The sequence below is a fragment of the Myotis myotis genome, unplaced genomic scaffold, assembly GCF_014108235.1.
Source record: "Myotis myotis isolate mMyoMyo1 unplaced genomic scaffold, mMyoMyo1.p scaffold_m19_p_33, whole genome shotgun sequence".
Lineage (NCBI taxonomy): Eukaryota > Metazoa > Chordata > Mammalia > Chiroptera > Vespertilionidae > Myotis > Myotis myotis.
The window spans coordinates 1,304,265-1,328,913 of NW_023416339.1; the positions used below are offsets into that span (position 1 = coordinate 1,304,265).

At 43.5% G+C, this 24,649-nt stretch overlaps 1 protein-coding gene across 3 annotated transcripts; it reads right to left on the reverse strand.

Moving 5' to 3' along the window:
- Window positions 1-5,386: 5,386 nt before the first annotated feature.
- On the reverse strand, window positions 5,387-22,551 carry ZNF333 (zinc finger protein 333). Of its 3 annotated transcripts, none has more exons than XM_036302761.1 (10): window positions 21,195-21,235; window positions 20,916-20,959; window positions 17,820-17,902; window positions 15,371-15,487; window positions 14,239-14,323; window positions 10,604-10,692; window positions 9,848-9,974; window positions 9,142-9,237; window positions 8,527-8,603; window positions 5,387-8,034 (listed from the first exon to the last, which is right to left on the reverse strand). In XM_036302761.1, exons 3-10 carry the CDS (start codon window positions 17,862-17,864, stop codon window positions 6,952-6,954), a joined length of 1,719 nt encoding a protein of 572 aa, XP_036158654.1. In that variant the 5' UTR covers window positions 17,865-17,902; window positions 20,916-20,959; window positions 21,195-21,235; the 3' UTR covers window positions 5,387-6,951. The 3 variants fall into 3 exon arrangements, with proteins under 3 accessions (XP_036158654.1, XP_036158656.1, XP_036158655.1); XM_036302763.1 differs by lacking the exon at window positions 20,916-20,959 and adding an exon at window positions 17,054-17,595 and having other exon boundaries at window positions 21,195-21,213; XM_036302762.1 differs by lacking the exons at window positions 20,916-20,959; window positions 21,195-21,235 and adding an exon at window positions 22,448-22,551.
- Window positions 22,552-24,649: the final 2,098 nt, after the last annotated feature.

Genomic DNA, 24,649 nt, shown 5'->3' on the forward strand with positions numbered 1-24,649 from the left:
CCAATGACAGAAAGAGCTTGCTGGGACCTGTTCTTTCAGACCTGGGTATTAGTATACATAAAATACATGGAACAGAATAACAAGTTAAATAGCATCATGAGGAAACAATCAGGCAAATCAAGAACATAGAGCATTCAACAAGCCAGGTGATCTGGACTCTTCTAAAGTCAGTATCATTTAAAAAGATAATATCATTTTAAAAAGTGACTAAGTCTATTCTAGAAAACAGATAAAAGCAACATAACAATCAAATTCAATGTCAGTCTACCAGTAAGTCTATTCTGATTCAAATATACAGCTATAAAAATATTTTGGAAGCAATTGAAATAATTTAAATATGTATCAATTATTAAAATTAAAGTTATTAAATTGCTAATATTCTTTGGTGTTTGTAATAATAGTATTCTAGTTATGAGGAGAATATTCTTTAGATTCTTTAATATTTACCAGATATTGGTAAATATTGAAGAATGAAGTGTCATGATATCTGCCACTATCAAAGGTTTTAGCAAGAAAATGTATATGTATGTATATACATTAAGACTTCTAATGTTACACTATATAATTGTTGACTCTAAAGGGTATATGAGTGTTTCTTGTACCATTCCAAATTCAATTTAAAAATTGTAAATAAAAGTATCATAAAAGTAAACATATTAGTTATTATTAATATAAATTCCTAGGTGTGCAGAAAATGTCTTTTCCTCAGCACAAAAGTAATTTTGTAAATAGATATCTTATAAAACTATAAATTTGCATGGCTATATGGTAATGGATTTAAAATCCAAAAATGATAAAACAATATTATTAAAATATTAGGAGAAAATTGAGAGAATCTGAACTTCTCTGCCTAGCAAACAAAAAATGGAAATGAGTATTGTTCCCAACCTAACAATAAAACAAATCCATATAAACTACAAAGTCATTAATTTTCTTGAACCCATAAGACAATTGAGGTAAAGGGCAACAAAGTAACCTAAAATCTAAGGAAAGACAAGATCATCCAAGGAGAGACCATCAGGAGAACTGGTTCATTTATGGCAGAGCACAAAGGAAGTGATTTGGATGCAAAACGAATAGTTAAAAATACTTGACCTAAATATTTAATGAATTGCTAAGAGCCAAGTGTGAGTAATCATGATAGTAAAGAATCTCTGAGGCACTGAGTGGCAGGAATGTGGAGAGACCCTCTCTGAGATGCAGCTTCACAGGAAAGGTCTACAGCTGACAGTGAAGCAAATGATGAAAACCCTCTGTCAAAACAGCCCCACCATAAGCACAAGATAACAAGGTAGCACTAGAATATAATGAAGCCCAGATGCAATGACTACCACTAGATAGCTCTCTCAAAAATATTCTAGTAAAAATATAGGTGTGCCTATTGCCAAAAACTAATAATATAAACCTCAGTGTCCACTGTTCTACACACATTGCCCAGCATTCAACCAAAAATTATGAAATACATCAGCAAAAACAGTCCATGAAGAGTTCAACACAATCAGACTGAGGGGTAAACTAACAGACACAGAATTTTAATAATTATGAATAATATGTGAAAGGCTCTAAAGTAGTAGTTATCACCTGGGGGGCATTTTGTCCTAGGGAACATTTGGCAATTTCTGGAGACATCTTTAGTTTCACAGCTGGAGGGGTACCTACTATAGTAAGTGCAGGCAAGAGATTCTGCTCAGCATTGTACAATGTACAGGACAGCCCCAGCCACAAAAATGTATCCAGCCCCCCAAATGTCAATAATGCTGAGGTTGAGTTCTGTTCTAAACTCCCTTATATTATACAGATGCTAAAAACAGATGTCTACCTTTTCACTATTAAAAACTAGAAAATGTCTACAAAAACATATAAGGTGTAAAGAGAATAACTTTTAACAGGAAATGTCATGTTCTCTTCTGTTACCCCAAAGTTGAGAAACCCCATTCTCCTGGAAAAGGGGCAATATGTATGAACATATGGGACATTTCAAAAGAAAATAGAGGCCACAATTTAATATTTCATTAACAACATACCTTTAATCAAAATCCAAAGGCATAGAAAAAACTAACAAGCTTTACTACTTAAAGTTTCTGGATGATAAAGATCACCATTAATAAAGCCTGAAGACTATATAAAATATTTTAATGTTAATAAGAGATTAATCCATAATCTAAAGTAATTTTTAAATTGCAATGATAAAATGCTATAAATATATTAGAAAATTATAGGTCATTAACAGAAAAAGAAAAATGCTAAGACATAGTAATCAAGAATACTGAAATTAATATAAGAAGCTAATATTGCAGAAATTAGAAAAATATAGAGTTGGATAACATTCAACATTGGTTAGACCAGAGTGAAATGGATATTGTCATTAAGTACCAGGATAAATTAATATGCACACTTACTTTATTCAGCAATTTGTTACTAGCTATGAAAGTTTAAGATGCACATATCCTAGGGCCCACAAATCCCACTTCTTTTCGTCTACCTTAGAGAAATGCTCTCATATTCATAGGAAGGTATTTATTAGAAGGTGTTTTAAGTAAATTTTACAAGAATGATCAATTGAAAAGTATGCAAGCAATAGAATGTACAACACCAAGAGTGAACCCTAATGCAAACTATGGACTTTTGGTGAGTATAAATGTAGGTTCATCAATTGTAACAAATGCACCATACCAGTGAGTGATGTTGATAATGAGGGAGGCTATACATGTGTGGGGGCAAGGGTAAACAGGAAAATTGGTAAACCTTCGTCTTACATTGCTGTAAACCTAAAACTTCTCTAAAAAAATTATGTTTTTTTATTTTTTTTTAATATATATTTTATTGATTTTTTACAGAGAGGAAGGGAGAGAGATAGAGAGTTAGAAACATCAATGGGAGAGAAACATCGATCAGCCGCCTCCTGCACATCTCCCACTGGGGATGTGCCCGCAACCCAGGTATATGCCCTTGACCGGAATCGAACCTGGGACCCCTCAGTCCGCAGGCCAATGCTCTATCCACTGAGCCAAACCGGTTTCGGCAGTTTTTTTTTAAATAGAGGGGTTAATTTCCAAAATTTATAAAGTACTCATGCAACTCAACAAAAGGAAAATAAGTAATCTTATTAGAAAATGGGCAGAGGGCCTGAACAGAAACTTCTCCAAAGAGGACATACAAATGGCCAAGTGACATATGAAAAAATGCTCAATGTCACTAATCATCAGAGAGATGCAGATTAAAATGACAATAAGATACCACCTCACACCTTCCAGAATGGCTACCTTCAATAAATCAACAAGTGCTGGAGAGGGTGTGGAGAAAAAGGAACCCTGGTACACTGCTGGTGGCTATGCAGACTGATATAACCACTATGGAAAATAGTGTGAAATTTCCTCAAAATGGAACTGCCATATGACCTAGTGATCCCACTTCTAGGAACACAGTTAAACCTGTTTCTTGAAAGTCTCCCATCTCAAACAATTCAGTTCTTGACCAAGTTGTTCACAGAAAAAAAAGTCTCAGTCATCGACCAAAACTTCAGTTTTCCACCTCAGCATAACAAAAGTGTCTCTCAAGCAACAAACAAAAAAGAGAATGCATTTGCTGCTGGAGAAATGAAAGCTTAGCACAACTTTAAAAACCTAAAGAGGTGCCGAAACCGGTTTGGCTCAGTGGATAGAGCGTCGGCCTAAGGACTGAAAGGTCCCAGGTTCGGTTCCGGTCAAGGGCATGTACCTGGGTTGCGGGCACATCCCCAGTAGGAGATGTGCAGGAGGCAGCTGATCGATGTTTCTCTCTCATCAATGTTTCTAACTCTCTATCTCTCTCCCTCCCTCTCTGTAAAAAATCAACAAAATACATAAAACATTTAAAAAAAAAAAACTAAAGAGGCTATCAAGAGTGCTGTTAAAAAAAAAACAAGAGTGCTAATGTTGGTAAGGGTGTGAAAGTACTCACAAAACAACAATCACAGACAATTGAATAGGTAGAAAAACTGTTGTTTACTGGATAAAGGAAAAGTAACTAGCCAGGGATAGATTTCAGAAGCAGTGATATATGAAAAATTTGTTTGAGGCTAGTAGGGTATGGGTTGATAAATTTAAGAAAAGAAGAGTTTATAGATTAAGCAGTACATTAAACATGTACTATATGTAAGAAAGTTTAAAACAGGAAATCATTTGGGGGTCTGGAACATAGTAATTCAATTCGGTTTTCGAACAAATCACTTCTCAAACAGCCTTGGGTTTGAGAACCAAGTTTCCACTGGATATCCTAAGAAACATGAAACACCAATCAGAAAGAATGTATGCACCCCTATGTTCATAGCAGCACAATTTACAATAGCTAAGATCTGGAAACAGCCCAAGTGCCCATCAGTAGACAAGTGGACTAAAAAGCTGTAGTACATTTACAACATGGAATACTATGCAGCATGGAGTAACCTGGAGAGTATTATGCTAAGTGAAATAAGCCAGTCAGAGAAAGACAAGCAACACATGATCTCACTCATATGTGGAATCTAATTAACAAAATAAACTGACAAACAAAATAGATCCAGAGACATAGAAGCATGGAACAGACTGTTGAATCTCAGAGGGAAGGCAGGGGTGGGTAGGTGGGAAGAGATCAACCAAAGAACTTGTATGCATATATGCATAACCCCTGGACGCAGACAATAGGGTGGTGAAGGCCTGGGGTGGGTGGTGGGGGAGGGCTAGAAGGGGTCAATGGGGGGAAACAGGGGACATACCATATTTTATTTTCCCGTGTATAAGGCACTATTTTTTTCTAAAATCATTAGACTAAAAAAATAAATAAATAAATAAAATAAAATAAAATCATTAGACTAAAAACAAGGGTCTTAACATGGAAGTCAGCCGAAGAGGGAGCCTCGAGGTGTATAGTTGCCCACTTGTTCAACAGGCTTCCTCCAATCACAAGCGTTATTGTTACTGATGTCAGCTGATGCTGTAATTAGAGGAGGAGGTGGAGAGTGCGAGGTGCAATGGGGACCAGAGTGTTCTGAGCCCATAAAGATGTCAAAAAATAAAAAGATAAATACCAGTAAGCGATTGTCTTACTCTGCAAAATTCAAACTGAATGTTATGCAAAAGAGCCTGGAAACAGAGCTGCAGAGAGACAATTTGGACCTCCTCCCACTGAGTGTATGGTCAGACAATGGAGAAAACAGGAAGAACAACTCCTTTAGATGCCAAAAAAAAAGGCCTTAAGAGGAAAACCAGCAAAATGTTTAAAATATTGATTTCTTAATTTGGGGTTGGAAAAGTGGGGGGCATCTTATATATGGGTGTGTCTTCTACACGGAAAAATACAGTATGTAATATGTCCAACAATAACAATTTTTTTAATTAAAAAAATGAAACACTTTGCAGATACCAGAAAAAAAATATCAAAAAAGTTTATTTAATTGCTTCAAAATATATAAATTAAAAATTGATAGAATTACAAGATTTATTCAGCAATCCAAAACCATGGTGGAAGAGTTAAATGTAGCTCTTTTAGTACATTATAGATCAGAAACTGCTATGGACCAAATGTTTGTGTCCACCAACATTCATATGTTAATGCCTTCCCCGGTGCGATGGTAGCTGGAGATGGGGCCTTTGGGAGGTGATTAGATTATGGGAGTAGACCCCTCTTGGATGGGATTAGTGCCCTTATAAAAGGGACACCAGAAAGCTCCCTCAATCCTTCTGTCATGTGAGTACAGAGGGAGAAGCTGGCCATCTGTGAACCAGGAAGCAGACGTCAAATTTGCTAGTGCCTCGATCTTAGATTTCCAGGCTCCAGAACTGTGAGAAATAAATTTCTGTTGTTTATAAGCCACCCAGCCTATAGTATTTTTGTTATAGCAGCCTGAACTGATTATGACAGAGACCAATATTTATTATAAACATGCAGATTTTGAGACACAAATAATAGGCTGAATCTAGTAGACATATGTAGAATATATTGATTTCAACCACCCATGAAGCACTTACAAAAACTGACCATGTAAGAAGTGCATCTGTTAGAAATTGTATTCGACTGTAACAAGCCCATCCCTGCCTTCCCTTCCCCAATTCCCTCCTCAAAAAAGCAATGTCATGTACAGTAAGAAGTGCATCTAACAAGATATTCAGAAATAAATAGTTCGGGGCTGGTGCAGACACATAAAGATACCAATTGGGGAATCAGAATGTTTATAACCTCTGGCCACACTCTCTTTAGCCCGTGCCTTTAATCCTCATGGTCACAGATGGCTCCTCTAGCACTGGACGCCATGTCTGCTTGTGCAAAAGGCAACTAGAGGGACCAAGCTAAATGAAACCACTCCTTTCCAATCTCTTTCCCAAGAGTCACACCCAGCGACTTCTCATACTGACCAGAACTGGGCGATGTGGCCTCTAACTACAAGGACTGGGAGATGGAGGTTTTTTAATAGTGCACATTACCAATGTGAACAAAAAAACGTAGGTTCTGTTGTAAAGAAGAAAGGGCAGTTTTGGTAGGCAACTAGTAGGATGTGCCATACTAGACCAAAAAGAAATCTCAACAAAAACCCAAAGACCACACACTCTGCTCAATGTAATTAAATTAGAAACCAACAACAGAAAGGCAACTAAGAAACACCCAGATATATGCAGGAACTTTCCAGAATGACAGAAATGTTCTATATCTTGAATGGGTTGTTGGTTACATGTATATATACATCTGTCCAACTCATCTAACTCATAATATTTATGCATTCCACTATAAATAATTATACCTCTACAAAAATATAACCATGCAGTTATTTAAAAATCTAATTACAAATAAGTAATGTGTCAAAGATTTAATAATGGAAACTAAAACAATATTTAAAATCAACCAAAAATTAAATTAGACATCAAAACATGTTATGAAGCTAAACAAGTACTATAAGAGATTATTATAGGCCCAAATGTTTATATTTTTACAAATTGGAAGTTAATTAGCAAGGGGCCTACCAAATGAATGAGACACTGATAAAGGCAGGCTGGTATGAATCCTTTTATGCACAGTAAGTGAAGAGCTGTGCCTGAACGCTTTCTCACACTGATTACATTCATAGGGTTTTCCTGTAGTGTGTGTTCTCACGTGCACAATAAGGTGTGAGGACTGACCAAAAGCTCGCCCGCATTCCTGACAGGCATAGGGCTTCTTGCCGGTGTGGGTCCTTGCATGTTTCCTGAGGGATGAGGGCTCACTAAAGGCTCGCCCACATTCCTGGCATGCGTAGGGCCTCTCTCCAGTGTGGGTTCGCATGTGACTCTTGAGGGTTGAGAGACGACTCAACACCTGACCACAAGTAGTACACTCATAAAGTTTCTCCCCCGTGTGGATCCTCTTGTGAACGTTCAGATGGGTACTCGTTCGGAAGGGCTTTCCACACTGGTTACACACATACGGTTTCTCTCTGGTGTGAGTTCGCAGATGAGTCTTCAGTGACGAATGTTCCCTGAAAGCTTTCCCACACTGACTGCATTCAAAGGGCTTCTCTCCAGTGTGAGTTCTCATGTGGCTCCTCAGAGAAGATGGCTGATTAAAAGCTTTCCCACAGTCCTTACATTCATAGGGCTTCTCACCCGTGTGGTTTCTCTGGTGCAAAATCAGGTTGAAGTTCCTTGTGAAGGTTTTCCCACACTGACTACATTCAAAAGGTTTCTCTCCCGTGTGTGTCCTCATGTGGCGTCGCAGATTCGAGGAGTACTTGAAGGCGTGCCTACATTCCTGACATTCAAAGTACTTCTCTGAGGTATGGGTCTTCTCGTGCCTGATAAGGTCAGAGCTGTATCTGAAGGACTTTTCACATTTGTTACATGCATAGGTTTTATCTCCACTATGCCCACTATGGGTCTTCTCGTGCACTATTTGGTGAGTGGTCTGGAAGAAGGATTTCCCACTCTCTGGGCATTCATAGGGGTTGCCTCCAGCATAAATTCTCTCACACTGAAAAAGTTGTTTGATACTGTTAAAGGGTTCCCCAAATTCATTATACTTATAGAGTTTTTCTCCAGGCAGGGGTTGCTCCTGTCAATTGAGGAAAATGTGAAGACCAAATATTTCATTATAATCATCAACCTTCTCCCCCAAGCAAATTGTGTGTAGAATCAAGACATTTCTATAGCTGAAGCTTTTACCATTTTCATGTGTCTGTACTATTTCTTACTCTAAGTTCTATCAAGTGGATGCAATTCCACAAAGAGCTATCATTTTCATTACTTGCATGGGGCTTCTTAGATGTAGACTTTTTCTGAATTGTTTAAGACTACACTATGTCTGTGTCCCATTTAGGAACATGGTGAGTTGTGGGAATTCTATGAAGATGCGTCTTAATCTACATTTCAAGTTTTCTCCCACTTCATCATGACATTCACAGACTCTCTACCAAGAAAATGCTTTCTCTTGCATGAGCATCCCTTGCCTTAAATCTTTCTCTAGCCACATGTGCTGTTTTTCTAACCAGCAGCAACTCCAGACTTCCTATTATAGAGGACCAAGAATAACTGTTGTGTACCTTACCCTTTCTATGCCAATGGATGCAATCTTCGCAAAAGTATCTTGGTTAAGAATTGACTCTTGGGATTGAGGTTGAGGTTCTGAAATGAATTAAAGGTGAGGGGGAGAAATTAAATGTTCAGAGAAGGAAACTAGGATCAAGATGACCAAAAAAGTAAGCTAGGACAAGTAGATTATTTTTTAAATACTGATCTTAAATATGGGACGAAAGGGTGAAAAGGAGAATGTACCAGAGAGCAAAGGAAAATTTTAAGGCATTTGGCTATGTGAGGAGTCAAGAAATCACAGAGACAAAGGATAGAAATAGTAGATAATTTACTAAGGAAGTATTCTATGATATTGAGAGAAAGTATTAGTCTACAGGAGGGAGGAACTGGATGAAATACACACATGAAAATGCTAAATGTGCAGGGAAGGAGGGATAAATTGTTCTATGAAACCAGAGTAAGGTATCTGAGATAAAAAGAGAAAGGAAAAAGGGTGAAACTCACTAAGGGAGCTCAACCAATAGCCTTCTCTGTCAAAGGCGTTGAAAGTATGCCCCTTACTGACACTTTCCAAACTGAGCATTCATCTTACCATCAGAACTAGCGCTCCCCTGATATGCCTGGCACTCACCTGTTCGGACTCCTGGGAACATCCCTCTATCAGTGATCCACAGCTCTTCTCTTTGCTCCAAATAGGAAGGGGTGCTGAGTTTGCATAGTTGATCTCCTGCTCGTGGGGAAAGACACATGGTGTGGGCAGACTACGCCTGCCATGAAGCCAGGGCTGATTTTCTGAAGTCATTAGGAGCGCTGGAGATGGGAGCAGTGAAATGCACATGCCTAAATGTGGATGGGCACAGCAGAGCTCTCTTCACTAAGGAACAAGCTCCTTCGCTGGGTCCCCAAAACCTAGGGCCTAGCTCAGGGATGTACGTATTTGAGAAGCCCAGAAACCGCAGATAGATATTCATTTCCATGGGGAGGCCACTAGACTATCTATATATATATAAAAGCCTAAGCAACCGTCCAACCGTCCAGTAGCTATGATGCGCACTGACCACCAGGGGGCAGACACTCAACACAGGAGCAGAAACCACAGGCATGGAAACATGGTACAGACTGATAAATCTCAGAGGGCAGGGGGGCAGGGGGGAAGAGATGTACCAAAGATCTTATATGCATATTAGAGGCCCAAAGCACGGATTTGTGCACCGGTGGGGGTCCCTCAGCCTGGCTTTGTCTGCCTTTTCATCTCTCAGTTTCCAAACCAGCACAGTTCCAGGAACCCCCATACTTGCTGCATGAGCGTATGGATGAAGTGATGAGAGCAGTCTTACCCACAGAGGCCAGGTTCCTGTAGTTCTCTAGCATCACGTCTCTATACAGGCTTCTCTGGGCAGAGTCTAGAAACATCCATTCTTCTGGGGTGAAGAGCACAGTCACATCTGCAAAGGTGACTGGTTCCTAAAATGCACACCCATTCAGGCTCAGTCAAGGGCCACTTCTGCCAACACTTAAGAGGATGGTGGGGAGCTGGCAAGCCTGGGAACAGAGACACTGTGTGGAGGATTTTCAGATGGGGCTCTGAGGTACCTCAGAATCTGCCCTTGGGCTTAGGCCTCAAAACTAGAATTCTCGCTCTACTCTTCCCTTCCTGAGGGACAGCACCCAGAGGCGTAGTGCCAAAGGACCTCAACTTCATGACAGGACTTAGCTACTGACAATTAGCTAGGAAGCACTTTCAGTTTTATTCCCCTTCAGTCCCAGGGTCCAGCAGACCTAAGCATGTGGCAAGCAAGAAAAAGGCAAGAGAGAAATATTTGCTCCAGGAGACCGTGATGGTTAGGAGACAAGGACAACTCACATCCTTGCTTTATTTTCCCTCCTGATGCTCAGCAGAACATGGCACTTAACAACCTGGGGAAGGTCTGACTAAGGGGGCATATTTGTTGCCAGAGCTGTCCTCCCCCCACTGAGAGAAGCCCCATGCCTAGATGCCTGGAGGCCAGCCCTGTGGGGTCTAAAAGCTCCAGGTAATGAGAAGGGTACAGGGGGAAAGCAAGAAAGAAGAGCAAGGAGCACTTCTTACTTACCTGTACACAGGTAGACAGCACGCCAGGAACCACAGCTTCTTTCTCTACACTTTCCTCCTGTAGCCACACAGGCTCTTGAGCAAGCAGAGCTAGAGGAGGAGGGGAGAGCTGTGGCGCCCAGTGAACATGCTCACAAGACCAAGGGCTGCCCACCCTGATTGCTGGTGATCACATGTGTACACACACCCATGCACACACTCATAGGGACATGCAGTGCCCACACTCCCAGCCTCCTTCTCAGTTTTTTGTATAAGCTCCTCCTCCATCTCCCCATGATGCAGACCTTCCTCTTCTCATCTCCCTCAGTACTTTCTGCCTCAGCTGGCAACCTGCCCCTCTACTTGGCCAACTCTACTTGACAATGCTGACTCAGATCTGAATTCCAGACCAGACACCCAGCCATCGGCTCCAATCTCTACACTTACCTATCTGGGGGAACAAGAATGGAATATCCAGAATGAGCTAAAAAGCAAGGCTGTCGCCCCAGCAGGCAGCTCTAAGGAACAAGGATTATTCTCAGGCCTTGATCTTGCCCTGCTGGGCTGTGAACTTGCTTGGGACCCGTGACCCCTTTTTTCTCTCTTGTTGGGAATGGAAATGCCTGTCCTAAGCAGGCCCCACCATTGTATTCTGGAAGCAGAGATCTCCTTTCTGATTTCACAGGTTCACAGATGAAGAGAAGTTTGCCCCAGGCTGGATCACACCCTAAGCCTCACCCATATCTGATTTGGATGATATACATGATAAAATTTGGGCCTTTTTTCAGCTGATGAGATTTAGATGAAATTTTAAGACTGCTGGAATGGGTAAAAATTGGAGGAACGTTGGGACCACAGTTGCATGTGGGGACGGCACCAATTTGTAGGAGCCAGAGGGCAGACTGTTATGGGTTGGATTGTGTTCCCAAATAAAAGAGGAAGTTCTAACTCAGTGATGACGAACCTTTTGAGCTCGGTGTGTCAGCATTTTGAAAAACCCTAACTTAACTCTGGTGCCATGTCACATATAGAAATTTTTTGATATTTGCAACCATAGTAAAACAAAGATTTATATTTTTTATATTTATTTTATATATTTAAATGCCATTTAACAAAGAAAAATCAACCAAAAAAAATGAGTTCGTGTGTCACCTCTGACACCACGCGTGTCATAGGTTTGCCATCACTGTTCTAACTCATGGTACCTCAGAATGTGATCTTATTTGAAAATAGGGTGTTTGCAGATGTAATTAGTTAAATGAAGTTACAGTGGAGCAGAGTGGGCCCTTAATCCAATGACTGGTGTCCTTATAAGAGGAAAAGAGACACAGAAACAGCGACAGATGAGGGGAGAAGACCATGTGACAATGCAGGCAGAGATTGGATCGATGCATCTACAAGCCAAGGAACACCAAGGATGCCAACAACCACCAGAAGCCAGGAGAGAGGCAAAGAAGAACCCTCCCCTCCAAATTTCATAGGAAGTATCACCCTGCAGACATCTTGATTTCACACTTCTGTGCCTTTAGAACTATAAGATATAAATTTGTTTCATTCCCGCCCCCCCCCATCCCTCCTCCCCTCCCCCCACCCCCCCACCCCCGCCACACACACACACACACACACACACAAAATGCGCTCACCACCTTCTTCTCAAAGGCTATTCCTCTTCCAGTGTTCCCAATCTGAGGAAGTGACATCCCTGCCTCAGATGTGAAATCTCTCCCCTCTCTGACACTCTACAGACCCCAAAAATTAATCCCCGAAAAAATAAATCAGTAGTGACATCTCTACTTGAAGCACCCACCTCTCCCCAACTCCACCCACCCACTTCCTTTCCCCCTAACCCTGTCCTCACCATGGCTAATGCCACATCATACCTTTCTCCCTCCTGGATCCACTTAAATGTCACTCCCTCATGACTTAGATGTCACAACCCTGTTCCCCGCATGGCATTTGGCACATAAATGCTCTGGATCATCTGGTAAATGAAATGTACATACTACTCATCAAATTGTCTCAATTTGACCTCCTACATGTCTTAGAATGAATGTTCCATGCTTACCTACTGTGCAGATAAAAGTTAACACAGAAGGCTTGACAGTGCTCCTTAGCAAGGCCTGATGGCAAAGTTGGACCTTGGCTGGGGTCTGGAAACTTGGATTTCAAGAGGGATCCTACCACCCTACCTGATAAGAGGAGTTCACTCTGCTTAAACAGTTTCTACAGTGTAGTTTGTGCTGAATGCCTGCTTCCCTTCTAGGAGTCTGGAACATAGGTATGTTCTGGGCAGAGGGTGCCCACATGCCCAGCCACTAGTGAAAACCCTGGGTGCTGAGTCTCTAATGAGCCTCCCTGGCAGACAACACTTTGCATGTGTTGTCCCAGATCACTGAGGGGAATTAAGTGCTTCCCATGTAATTCTGCTGGGAGAGGAGTCTGGAAGCTGTGCCTGGTTCCCTCCAGACTTCACCCCCATGCACCTTTTCCCTTGGCTGATTTTGCTTGGTATCCTTTCACTGTGATAAACCATAGCCATGCATACAACTATATTCTGTGCCCTATGAGACCTTCTAGTAAGTCACCAAACTTGGGAGTGGTCTTTGGGTCACTCGCCCCAACTCTAGGTCGCCACCATTCCATTCCTAACTGCCTTCATCCACCACTCACATCTTCCCTGAAGCCCATCATCCTCCCAGGTGCTGTGAGTTCTGTTAGGTGCACGGTAGCACTCACTTAAATGCGCCCCTACTCTCAGTAGCCTTAGGGCATGAGCCAGGTTCTATTCCCACGCTTCCAGGCCCTAAATAATCTGGAGCCCATTCACTCTCGTCAGCTCATACCACTCTCCACCTCCCTCTGCCCCTTCCACAGCCTCCCATGGGCCTGCCCCTGGGCATATCCGGCCCTGAGAGGTTTTACAGAAGCTGTTCCTAGGCCTGAAATCCTCTCTCCAAACTCTCTCCAAACAGCACAATATCTGGCCAAACTACTTGATACAGTAATTATGATGTAATCCAGTGCCTGCAATTAAAGTTAAGATGCTGTCTGTCCTCCAGAATTTTTCCCCTACTTCTCAGGAAATGTGCCTTTTACATAATTGTGTAGTAAACAATGTAATCTCTCCTAAAGAGAGGTCTGGCCTTTTGCCACAGCTGAGTGGGGCCTGCTTTTTTTTTTTAATATGTCAATTTTTTAATATCAATTATCTTAATCCTCACCTGAGGATATATTTGAGAGAGAGAGAGAAAAAAAAAGAAAGAGAGAGGGGGAAAGAGAGAGACAGAAACATCAATTGGTTGCCTCCCATAGATGACCAGACTGGGGATGGAGCCTGCAACCTTTTGACATACAGGACATTGCTCCAATCAACTGAGCCACTTGGCCAGGGCTATAGCAATTGTTTTATGACAATAGCTCCTTTGGTTAAAGAGCATGTTTGTTGTTGACACTAGGACCTACTTTTTCAAAACAGAAAGATCTGAAACCCAAAAAAACAAAAACCTGAGAACTGTGAAATGTCTTTCCCCTTGAACACACAGATAATGAGAGAGGCCTTTAAGTATTCTTACTGCCATCAGAGGAAATGAAGGCTGGAGATGCAAGTTCCCACAGGACAGCCAGGCCCTCTGACTGACTCCACCAGGAATCACTCACCAGAACCCTTGGCCCAGGGGTCGGGAAGGCCCAGTGCAGGCTCCGGCGTGGCAACCCCCTGAATCTGCACAGCCGCCTTCAGTCCCTGGATGGAGTGACAGGGACAGATTAGAGCCACATGGTGATGGAAGGGATCCATTCACACCTGCTCACTGACTGAACTCATGACTGGTCCTGATTTGGAGAACATGTGATACGAGGACATGCCCTGATTACCTGCCCAGAGTTACCCCATCCTTCAGGACAAGGCTAACCACTGTGTTAGAACTGCAACTCCAAGGATAGAGAACAGGGGCCCCCGTGGAGGAGGCCTCCTCTGAGCAGCCTCCAGCTGTGGGGGAAACACTGGAGCAAAGCTAGCAGTGGGTGCCAGCAGGTTGAGGGGTAGGAGTAGAAGGCATGGACCCATGGAAATGAGGGGAGTTAGGAAGGAAGCCCTGTGGTGGAAGAAAGGATTGGAATGGTTCTCTACTGGTAGCTGCTCTCTCTGGAAAGGTATCTAACCTGACCTGCACTTCTAAGGGATGCTGCTGGCCTCTACGCCGAGTGGGACCAGTGGAAGCGGGAGTCTGTTAAAAGCAGTTCCTGGTGACTCCAGGAAGGGTGGTCGCAGGGGGGGCAGGAGAGCAGTCAAAAGTAGGTTACGGCTTGGCAGAAAAGCTCACAGAACTTGGTGGTGGATGGGAAGTAAATGCACAGATCTCTGAGGGCAGGTGATGGGCAGGGGCTGGCGAGAGGCCCCTTCTCCTCGGGGAAGTGTCCCTTTCTGATACTCTCAGTCATCAGCCTGGACACTCCTAACCCAGCCCTTAGATCACCGGACCTGCTCATTCCTATAGGTTTCCTGATGTTTGTGAGGATGGAAAGACTGGAAGGAAGAAAGGCTGGACCAAAAAAGGCAAGGTCAGAGTGCTAATCCCTGCCATCTGCCACCTTCGAGGTTTGCCTTCTATGAAGAAATGCTAGGGCCTGTTCAGTTCTTACTAGGAATTAAGCCAAGGCCTCCAGCATGTTCAAGTTTCCAACAGTGGGCCCTAGATGCTTCTTCCCCTCTGGCCTCCTCATTTACAGAAACCCTAAACCCTGGCCTTACGGGCTGAGCCCCCCCCAGCAAACCCCTTCCCAAACTTACTGTGTATCCAGAAGGCCAAGGGGACTCCCAGAGAGGTGGCCGGTCCTTTGGAGGTGAAAGTTTCTCCCTCTCTCCCATCCTGGGCCGGATCTGCATCCTCAAATCAAGCCCTGGCCCCTAAGAAAAGAAGTGGAGAATGCTGATCAGGACAAAGGTAACTGAGGTTTTTCTTGGCCTCAGAGACCCTTGGTTTAGAAATAGTGAAGTCAGAAATTGGGGCACATGGGTCTGGCAGTTTCAGACCTGATGACTCTTTTACTCCACTGAAGGCACCAGCCACCACCAAGGGTCTCCAAGGGCAGATCACGACAGACCTGACCCCTTCTGGTTTCGAGGGGCCCTGGCTGGAGGTGAGGCCACAAGCCCTCAGAGGCACTACAGGATGTTTGATCACAGAAAGGTTGGAAGCCCTCGGTTCTGAGTATGAACCATGGTCTGTGTTTTCTTAGATACTGTGTTTGTATATTTGGCATCCACCAATCATAGGGCCAAATTACTGGCCAGTTGTTTACGTCTCCCATGCCACCGAGAACCACCTCCCTGGCCACTTCTCATACAACCAATACTCCCCCATCCTAAAGCACCCAGACCAGGTGCCAGACAACCAGGTCCCCCAGAATTATTCAAACTCACCAATCCTGTTTATCCTGCCCTGTGGAAACCCCAATAAAGGCTCTGACCTATACTCTTCCCTCTCTCCCTTCTGCCTCTTGAGATGGTGGCCTAAGGAGTTAGGCCTGCATTCAACTCCCAGCTCCAAATCCAACTCGACCACCTGTGGCTGATGTGGCTTAGAGATGAAATGCTCAACTTCTCCACATGTGTCTGGAAGTGGATCTCCTCTGCCCACTCAGGACATTCTGTGACTGCCTATTTCCTGGGGCTCAGACGCAGCAGGAGACCCCTCCTCTCCCACACTCGGTGCTCACTACTGCACGGGACTGTAGTTCTGTGGAAGGTGCTGGAGCCCCATGCTGAGAGGAAAGAGCCACAGAAACCAGAGAGGACCTGCCCATTGTGGCATCCTTCCCCCTCCCACAGTCCACCTGCCAGTCAAAACATGGAGACGGTGAGGGCCTGGAGATGCCTTCAGCAGCACCTCTCTGTTCATTCCTACATTCAGCAAACATCGAGAGCTCTGGGACACACGGAATGCTCGATAAGGGGTTACTGCACCGATCCTGGCAGAGGAGGCCCCTGCAATCCAGCCGCTCCAATAACACATCTGCAGATCTCAAGTTCTCAAAAAGCACATGCCCTTTTCCAAGCAGCTATTGGGAGACATCCTCTACCTAAACAAGAATGTAAGACAAGGACATCGAGGACCTGGGGAGGAGGGAGTCTCAGCTGCCCTGGGGTCTGTTGCAAGCTGTGCAGGGTAAGGGTTTTGGCTGCCCCGCAGCCCATACCAGGTTATACAGGGTGAGGCTCCCCATGCCTAGGGCACAGGAACAGGACAGAGGTCTCTACAAGCCAGGCCACGCCACCCCTTCCCCTGGGCCAGCATCTATGATGCACAGAGGTCAACAGCATCCATAACAGAGGGAAAGGTGTGCAGACTGAGGGAACCCAGAGGTCTCACTGACTCTGGGACAAGGAGGCCCAGTCCAGGGTTGAAGCTGGGCTTTGTGTGTCCCTCCACCTAAACCCTAATCCTCAAAATTCCCAACAATGGGAACCCACGTTTCAGAAGCTCCTGCAGTTTGAGAAAGCAGGAACTCAGAGCCAAAGTGGGGATGGAGGGGCTCCATGTGTATCTTCTCATACACTGTAATGTACAAGCTGGTTCTGAAGGTTCTTCTCCACTTTGAAAAGGGCTTCTTTGCAGTCTGGGGTCTCAACTTGTCTCCGAAGCAGGGAGGGATCCCTGACAACTTTCCCACACTCTTTATAATCAGTGTGGCCCTCTCTGCTGTGGGTTCTCTTGTTCATGTCCAGGTATGGTTCCTCCAGAAGCCTTTCGCACCACAGTTAAATCCTGGAGATGTCTTCCTCCAGGCAAAGTTTGCTCCTGACAAGGGGTGGATGATGATGAAAAGCTCTCCGGCATCTGTGCCGCACCCAGGGATGCTCCCAACAGAGGTACGTTTTCAGCATTTTGAAGAGGTGCACCTTGTTTACACAGGTTGAGTTCTTCGAAGACACTGCAGGCTCCACCACCAGGCTCTCTCACATTCATAACTGTCCAGGGGCTGCCCTAACAGACATCAGGTCTCTCATCATTGCTGCAGATAAATCACATTTCACACAATCAATGGGAATGACTCACACCAATGGGAATGTTTACTTGGAGGAACCGTATATGAAGAAAGAGTCTTGAGCAACAAACAGGTGGAGTTCACCCACATTAATGAGTCATGGACTGTGTGAACAGTCATAGTCACAGTGTCCTCGTATCATCAACTTCTCCAATGAGAGGAAATAAAGGATCACCTGCCGTGAATCTTACCATTTGCAAATCATGAGATGAATTTTCCTCCAAAATATCCTGCATAGGAGTAGACTCTTTGGCTTTAGGTTGAAATTCCCAATCTAAAATGAAATGTAACCAAAAAAAAAAAAAAAGACACTTTGTTCAGAAAGAAATGGTGATATGAAATTAACACAGAAAAAAATGTGGTTTTTTTTTAATATTGATCCTAAACTTGGGGAGATACTGAAAGGAAAGCAAAGCGAGTAGAGCTGTGTATGGAATTTGGAAGCGACAGGAACAAGGAGGAAATGAGAGGCTATTTTTCCAAGCAAAAGATTCCATGGAGAATGAGAATGACGTTGCCAGAAAGAATGTTATCAGACAAACAAGTAAGAAGCAATTAGACAACACACATAGAAATGTTTAACTTAAAGAGGAATTGGACAATCAATGTGGGTAGAGATGTAGAGAAATCAAAACCTTCATCCACCGCTGTGGGAACATAGAATGGTGCACCTGTTTTTAGACAACAGTTTGGTAGTTCCTCAAAAAGTTAAACACAGGGTTACCATATGCCTAGCAACTTCATTCCTAAGGATATACTCAAGAAAACTAAAAACATGTCCACATGAAATCTTGTACATGAATGTTCACAACAACATATTCACATTGCCAAAAAATATAATGTCCATCAATAACTGATTGGGTAAACAAAATGTGGTCCATCCATACAATGGAAAGAATGATGCATGCTACAACATGGATGAATCTCAAAAATGTTATACTGAGTGAAAGATGACATAACAAAGGTCACATGTCATATGATTATTTATATGAAATGTCCAGAACAGGAAAATCAATATAAATAGAAAGCAGATCAATGGATGCCAAGGGCTGGAGGGAGGTGAGTGGGGAGTGACTGATAACAGGCATAGGTTTCATTTCGAGATGATGGAAATATTCTGGAGTTCAGTAGTGGTGATAACACAATTTTGTAAATATGCTAAAACAAAACACTGAATTATGCGGTTTAAAAGGTTGCATCTTGTGGTTTGTGAATATCGCAAATTTTCTTAAAAAAAAAAAAAAAAGGGGGGAACATATCTTTTTCTGAAACCAAAGAGCTATAATGTGAAAACAGAAAAAAGCTCACGCAACTTACTTGAGAAACCTCATACCAAATAGCCTATTTCCCCTAAAAATAGAGGGCCTTTAAAATGCTTTAAGACTGATACTTTCCAGGTACCAACCCATAACAGGGTTGGTCACAAGATCTCTGTGTCCCCTGGTACTGACCCACACCCACGACACAGAGAACGCCTCGGTCTGCTGCCCTCAGCTCTTCCCTTGGCCCCACCTGGGAGGCAAGCCTGGGTTTGCATGGTGGTGCCCCTGCTCAAGGAGAAAGACACACATGCTGACGGAGGGCTTGCAGAGGAAAAAAAAATGCTTCCCTACCAGCCTCCCAGCTTCCACATGGACTTCAGTTCAAGACAATGAATGAGTACAAAGGTAGCAAAATGATCACCGAACCCAGGGCCCAAACCACAAACACACTCCTCTCTGGGGCTGAGGTTCTCTAAGCCCTCAAGCCCAAGGTCAAAGTCAATGAGACTAGCACAAGTCCTGACCATGGAAAAAAATTAAGTCAATGCTCTGTTATCCTGTGGAAACTAGTGAACGGTAAACACCACGAAGTCCGTACCACATCTTTGTGGTCACGTGGCAGGCACTTATGCAATTTGATGCCAGCCTTACTCCCAGGAGCCAGTGTCCTACAGTTGTCCAGTATTCCAAATCTGCACAGGTTCCTCCGAGCACCGCCCAGCAACGCCCACTCCCAGATGAGACCCACTGCCACGTCCTGGAAGATGACTGATTCGTAAGACAGCACAGATATTATGGCTCAGCAAGGACCACCCTCACCATTCTGCAGGACAACTGATTATCACTGGGGGAGGGAAACCCAGCGCAAGAACATTCAGATAGGGAGCTGTCTCCATTCCAGTGTTCAGCAAAGCCCACCTGCCATTTGTTTTTGTAAATAAAGTTTTATTGGCACACAGCCATGCCATTCATTTACCTATCTCCATGGCTATTTTTTGCTACAAAGACAGAATTGAGCAGTTGCTGCAACAGAGATCACATGGCCCACCAAGCTAAAAATATTTACTTTAACATTTTGACAAATCCAAAAGTATAGGTTTTGGCTCTTTGTCATTCACTGACCAGTGATAGCAGAGCCTGTACTTCTGAGCTTAAAGAGTTTTTCCTAAACTCCTTATTTAAGGTATCAGAAGTTTGGGTTTGATTGCTTCAGTCCCTAGGTCCCCTCCCAAGACTTATATACGCATTTAGTAATCTTTTATGCCCGTTAAAATAGGACTTCCGTTGCAACTGAAAAGTTTTATAGCCTGTAAGTTCAGAATTCTCTAGGGCAGCACTGTCTAGGAGAGCTCTCTGGGATGATGGGAATGCTCAATGTCTGCACTTGCCAAAAGGGCAGCCACCAGCCCAAGTGGCTACCGAGTGCTTGAGAAATGTGGCTCAGGCAACTAAGAAAGGGACTTTTTAAATTTTATTGGATTTTCATTCATTTAAACTTAAATTACTACAGCCATGTGTTTATGGTAGGTCTCACAAGGGAGAGCAGGGATGGCCCTAGAGCAGTGATTCTCAACCTTGGCTGCACATTAGAATCACCTGGGAATCTTTTTAAAATCAGGATTTTTAGACAGCAGTTTGGTAGTTCCTCAGAAAGTTAAACATAGGGTTACCATATGCCCAGCAACTTCATTCCAAAGGATATACTCAAGGATTTTAAAAAGATTCCCAGGTGATTCTAATGTGCAGCCAAAGTTGAGAATCACTGCCCTAGAGGAGCTCAGCGGCCAGCTCTAAATGAGCCCCACTCTGCACTCAGACTCCAGAATTAGGCAGAGCCACTCCTCCAAAGCCACTTCCCACCAGAGGTCATGCACTGAAGGAGGTCACCAGGTCCCCTGGAGCAGGGCAGAAGACGCTCCACACTTCCCCTCCCTTTTCTTCCTTAGCTGATGGTGAGGAAAGAGGGGACAGAGCTCAAGACCCCTAATTATCTACTCCCACCAACCCGAATCCCCAACCCCTCACCGTGACACCAGCCCCAGGGTTTAAGGTCTCAGTAGGCATCCTCCCTGCAATTCAAGGAGACCGAGTATAAGAAGAGGTGAGGCTGGAAGTAGAACACCAAACAGGGGTTTGACTCAGGTAATCCCATTTTTGTGGGCCACCATCGGGGTGACCAAGTGAAAAACCCAATAAGCAACATATTGAGCCCCATGCCACCTTTCAGACCATGGCAGATGACCATTTCTACTATTGCCTCTCCCCTAATAAAAGGGACAGGAAGAGATTAACCAAAGATCTTACCTATGGACACAGACTGTATGGTGGTGAAGGCCTGGGGTGGGGTGGAAACCAGGTGGAGGGGAGCTATGGGGAAAGATAGGGAGACATCTGTAATATTCTCAACAATAAAGTTTTTTTCAAATGCTTGTTCACATAATACAATCCACAAGAGACTTCAGATGTCTTTAAGTAATGTTGATTCTTTCTAAAAAGGCAAGGTGAAACATGTATTCTTTCTGAAAACAAACATCTCACTCATAAAATTGAAATCTGATGTTTAGTTTTCCTCCAGAATTATTTTTTTCCTCATTTCTGAGTAGAGTGAACCTTAACCCTATTATTTAAAATAAAAATTTAAAAGAAGACATCCCATTTATGGCCAACTCAATTTCAATTCCCATTACTAACAAAACTATGTCATCTTTTTCCTGGAGTCCCATGTTTTGAAGCTTGTGGTAGCTACAGGCTTCGGGTAACTGTGCCAAAGTGAAGAGAACCGAATTGTTTACTTTTCCTTGATAAGATTTGTGACATAACTGAGAAATAGCTTTTCTGAAGACACCCTCACCTCGCAGTGAAAAAAAAAAACACACTGATATTCACAAAGTCACAAATTAAAAGCCCAGTTGACATGGCTAGTGGTTGAGCATGGACTCATGAACTAGGAGGTCAGGGTTCATTCCCGGTCAGGGCACGTGCCCGGGTTGCGGGCCCCATCCCCAGTGTGGGGCGTGCAGGAGGCAGCCGATCCACGATGCTCTCTCATCATTGATGTTTCTATCTCTCTCTCCCTCTCTCCCTTCCTCTCTGAAATCAATAAAAATACATTTTAAAAATAAAAGAAAGAAAAGAAGGAAGATATATGAAAGGAAAAGGCAACAAAAGCTACGTTAACAGGTCCTAAATTTAGGAACTGCAAATCGTCAGTCACAAAAAAAAAAATCGTCATCTAGCTCATCCCTTGATAGAAGATGCATTCCATTTTTAAAAATTTACTTGACAAGTCATTCAACCCAATTTGTACATGTAGACTTAGACCGAACTTTCCCATTGCCGAGCGGGATAGTAATATGAAATGTCACATTAAATGAAATGGGAATTGCTTATGCACAGTTATCTTGCATAAGGGCGACAGGGTAGGGCCCTATAAACCCGGGGAGCCCGGTGAACTGGGGCTGGCCGGTGTCACCATTCCTGAGCTGCAGGACCTGCACTGTACTTCGCGATTTCCCTTTTGGGAGATGGATGAGTCCCGTCTGCCGGAAGGGGGTTACCTGGGGACGAGGTACCCGGCCGGAGAAGTTGGGGACGCGGCTGCAAGTCCGAACTGTACTCAATCCATCCCGACCCCGAGGCAACCACGGGAGGAAGCACCTCAGCCAAGGCAGCTGTCCCAGGCCGCCCGGCCCCTCGGGGCCCTCCCCGCCCTTCCGAGCCGCCGGACAGCACCAGCAAAAAGGAAGACACACGCCCCACCGCAGCACGCCGCGGCGTCCCTGCAGAGCAGCTAGACGCCGCCACCGCCGCCGCCGCCGTTGCCCCAGCGCACTTCCGCTTCCGGTCTTGGGGCCCCGGGAACGGAAGTAGCCGGGGCTTTGGTTCTCAGGTCCAGAGAAGGTTCAGATAGTGCTGGGAGGTTGACTTAAATGTCCAATCTCGGAGGAGAGGAGAAATTCTAGTTTAATTGCCTGAGGGGGTGAGGTTAGGCTATGGGGTTGGGTCAGAAGGACCGGCGAGTGGAGTTGGGGGAATGGACAGGGCTGGGGACGGGTTTACGTCCAATGGGCGGGGGTTGGGGCGGGACCTGGGCTTGGTGGGCGGGGCCTCGCTGGCGGGGTGAATGCTCAATGTTTAACTTTTCCTGTCCCCTTCTCTGGCCTCTACCTTACTCCTTTGGCTTAATCCAACCCCCTACAAAAAATATATCCTAGGTAAAATTTACTTTTCAGTCTTAAAAATTTTTCTTAAAAATAGCATCAAATATAGTCATGAGCTGCATAAAGATATTTCAGCCAACTAATAACTTCATATACCATGGTGGTTCCTTAAGATTTTAATGGAGCTGAAAAATTCCTATCCCTTGTGACTTACAAGCTGGCTTCATGTTTTATCACAATGCAATCCTCAAATACTATTTTATGTTACAACTAGAGGGCTGATGCACGAAAATTTGTGCAAGAGTAGGCCTTCTTCCCCCTCTCCCCCCCCATTCCCCCTCTGACAGCACCGGCTTCCCTCCGGCACCCAGGACCCAGGCACCCAGGACCCAGGCTGCTTACCTCCAACCACCGGCAGGTACCCGAGACCCAGGCCCCATTTTCATCCAGAAGGACATCCAGAATGATGCCTGGAAGGACAACCGGTCTAATTAGCATATTACCCTTTTATTATTATAGATTGCCTCCAATATTCAGTACAGTAATATGCTGTGCAGGTTTGTAGCTTAGGGGAACAGAATTTGTAATACAAAAATAATGTCTTTGAAAACCAAGTAGAAGTTACTCATTGTAAGAGACATTTACACTAGAAAGGGAAACTTCTGTTTGTAAGGGTGTCTCCCTCCTTATCTCAAGAGACTCTTATCAATGCAGAAGACAAAGATATAAAGTCTACATAACAACCTTACTTTTCTGTTTATTACGCTTTTCCTGGTAACCTCCCACAACTGACTCCTTCCACCCCCAATATCTTATTTTGTCTTTAGCTAACGGTGGTATTTAAGGTGGTGGCTTCAGCCATTTTGGTGAGTTATTCCGTTTTACAGTCTCTCCCATGTATATAGGAGGTATACATGTTATTAAACTTTTGTTTCTTTTTCTCCTGTTAATTTTCTAATACAGAGATGTCTTGTCAAGAACCCAGCAGGGTAGAGAGGAAATTATGTTTTTCTCCTCTACAGAGCAATAGGCTACATCATATAGCCTACGTGTGTAGTAGGCTGTACCATGTAGGGCAGTGATGGCAAACCTTTTGAGCTCGGCGTGTCAGCATTTTGAAAAACCCTAACTTAACTCTGGTGCCGTGTCACATGTAGAAATTTTTTGATATTTGCAACCATAGTAAAACAAAGACTTATATTTTTGATATTTATTTTATATATTTAAATGCCATTGAACAAAGAAAAATCAACCAAAAAAATGAGTTCGCGTGTCACCTGTGACACGCGTGTCATAGGTTCGCCATCACTGATGTAGGTTGTTAAAGTGAACTCTATGATGTCACTTATGATGTATTTCTCAGAATGCATTCCCATCATTTAGAGGCCCATAACTGTATCTTATTTCTTCTACAACTTGCCTTTCTCTCTAAAATAAGATATGAAAATCTGTTCAAGACAATAGATAGGAAATCTGTCTCTTCTTTCTTAAAATTATGTATTTGTTAAGGAGGAAGAATTATAAGAAGTGCAAATTGGTAATTACAAAATAGTCATGGGGATGTGAAGTATGGCAATATTGTCAATAATATTGTAATAA

Coding starts and splice junctions, on each gene's coding strand:
- ZNF333 (XM_036302762.1), bottom strand. CDS start 17,864: ATGCAGGATATTTTGGAGGAAAATTCATCTCATGATTTGCAAATG. Junction 15,488..17,819: donor CATCTCATGATTTGCAAATG/GTAAGATTCACG, acceptor TTCTTTTCTTAG/GGGCCAGGGCTTGATTTGAG. Junction 9,238..9,847: donor CAGGAACCTGGCCTCTGTGG/GTAAGACTGCTC, acceptor CCCCACGAGCAG/GAGATCAACTATGCAAACTC.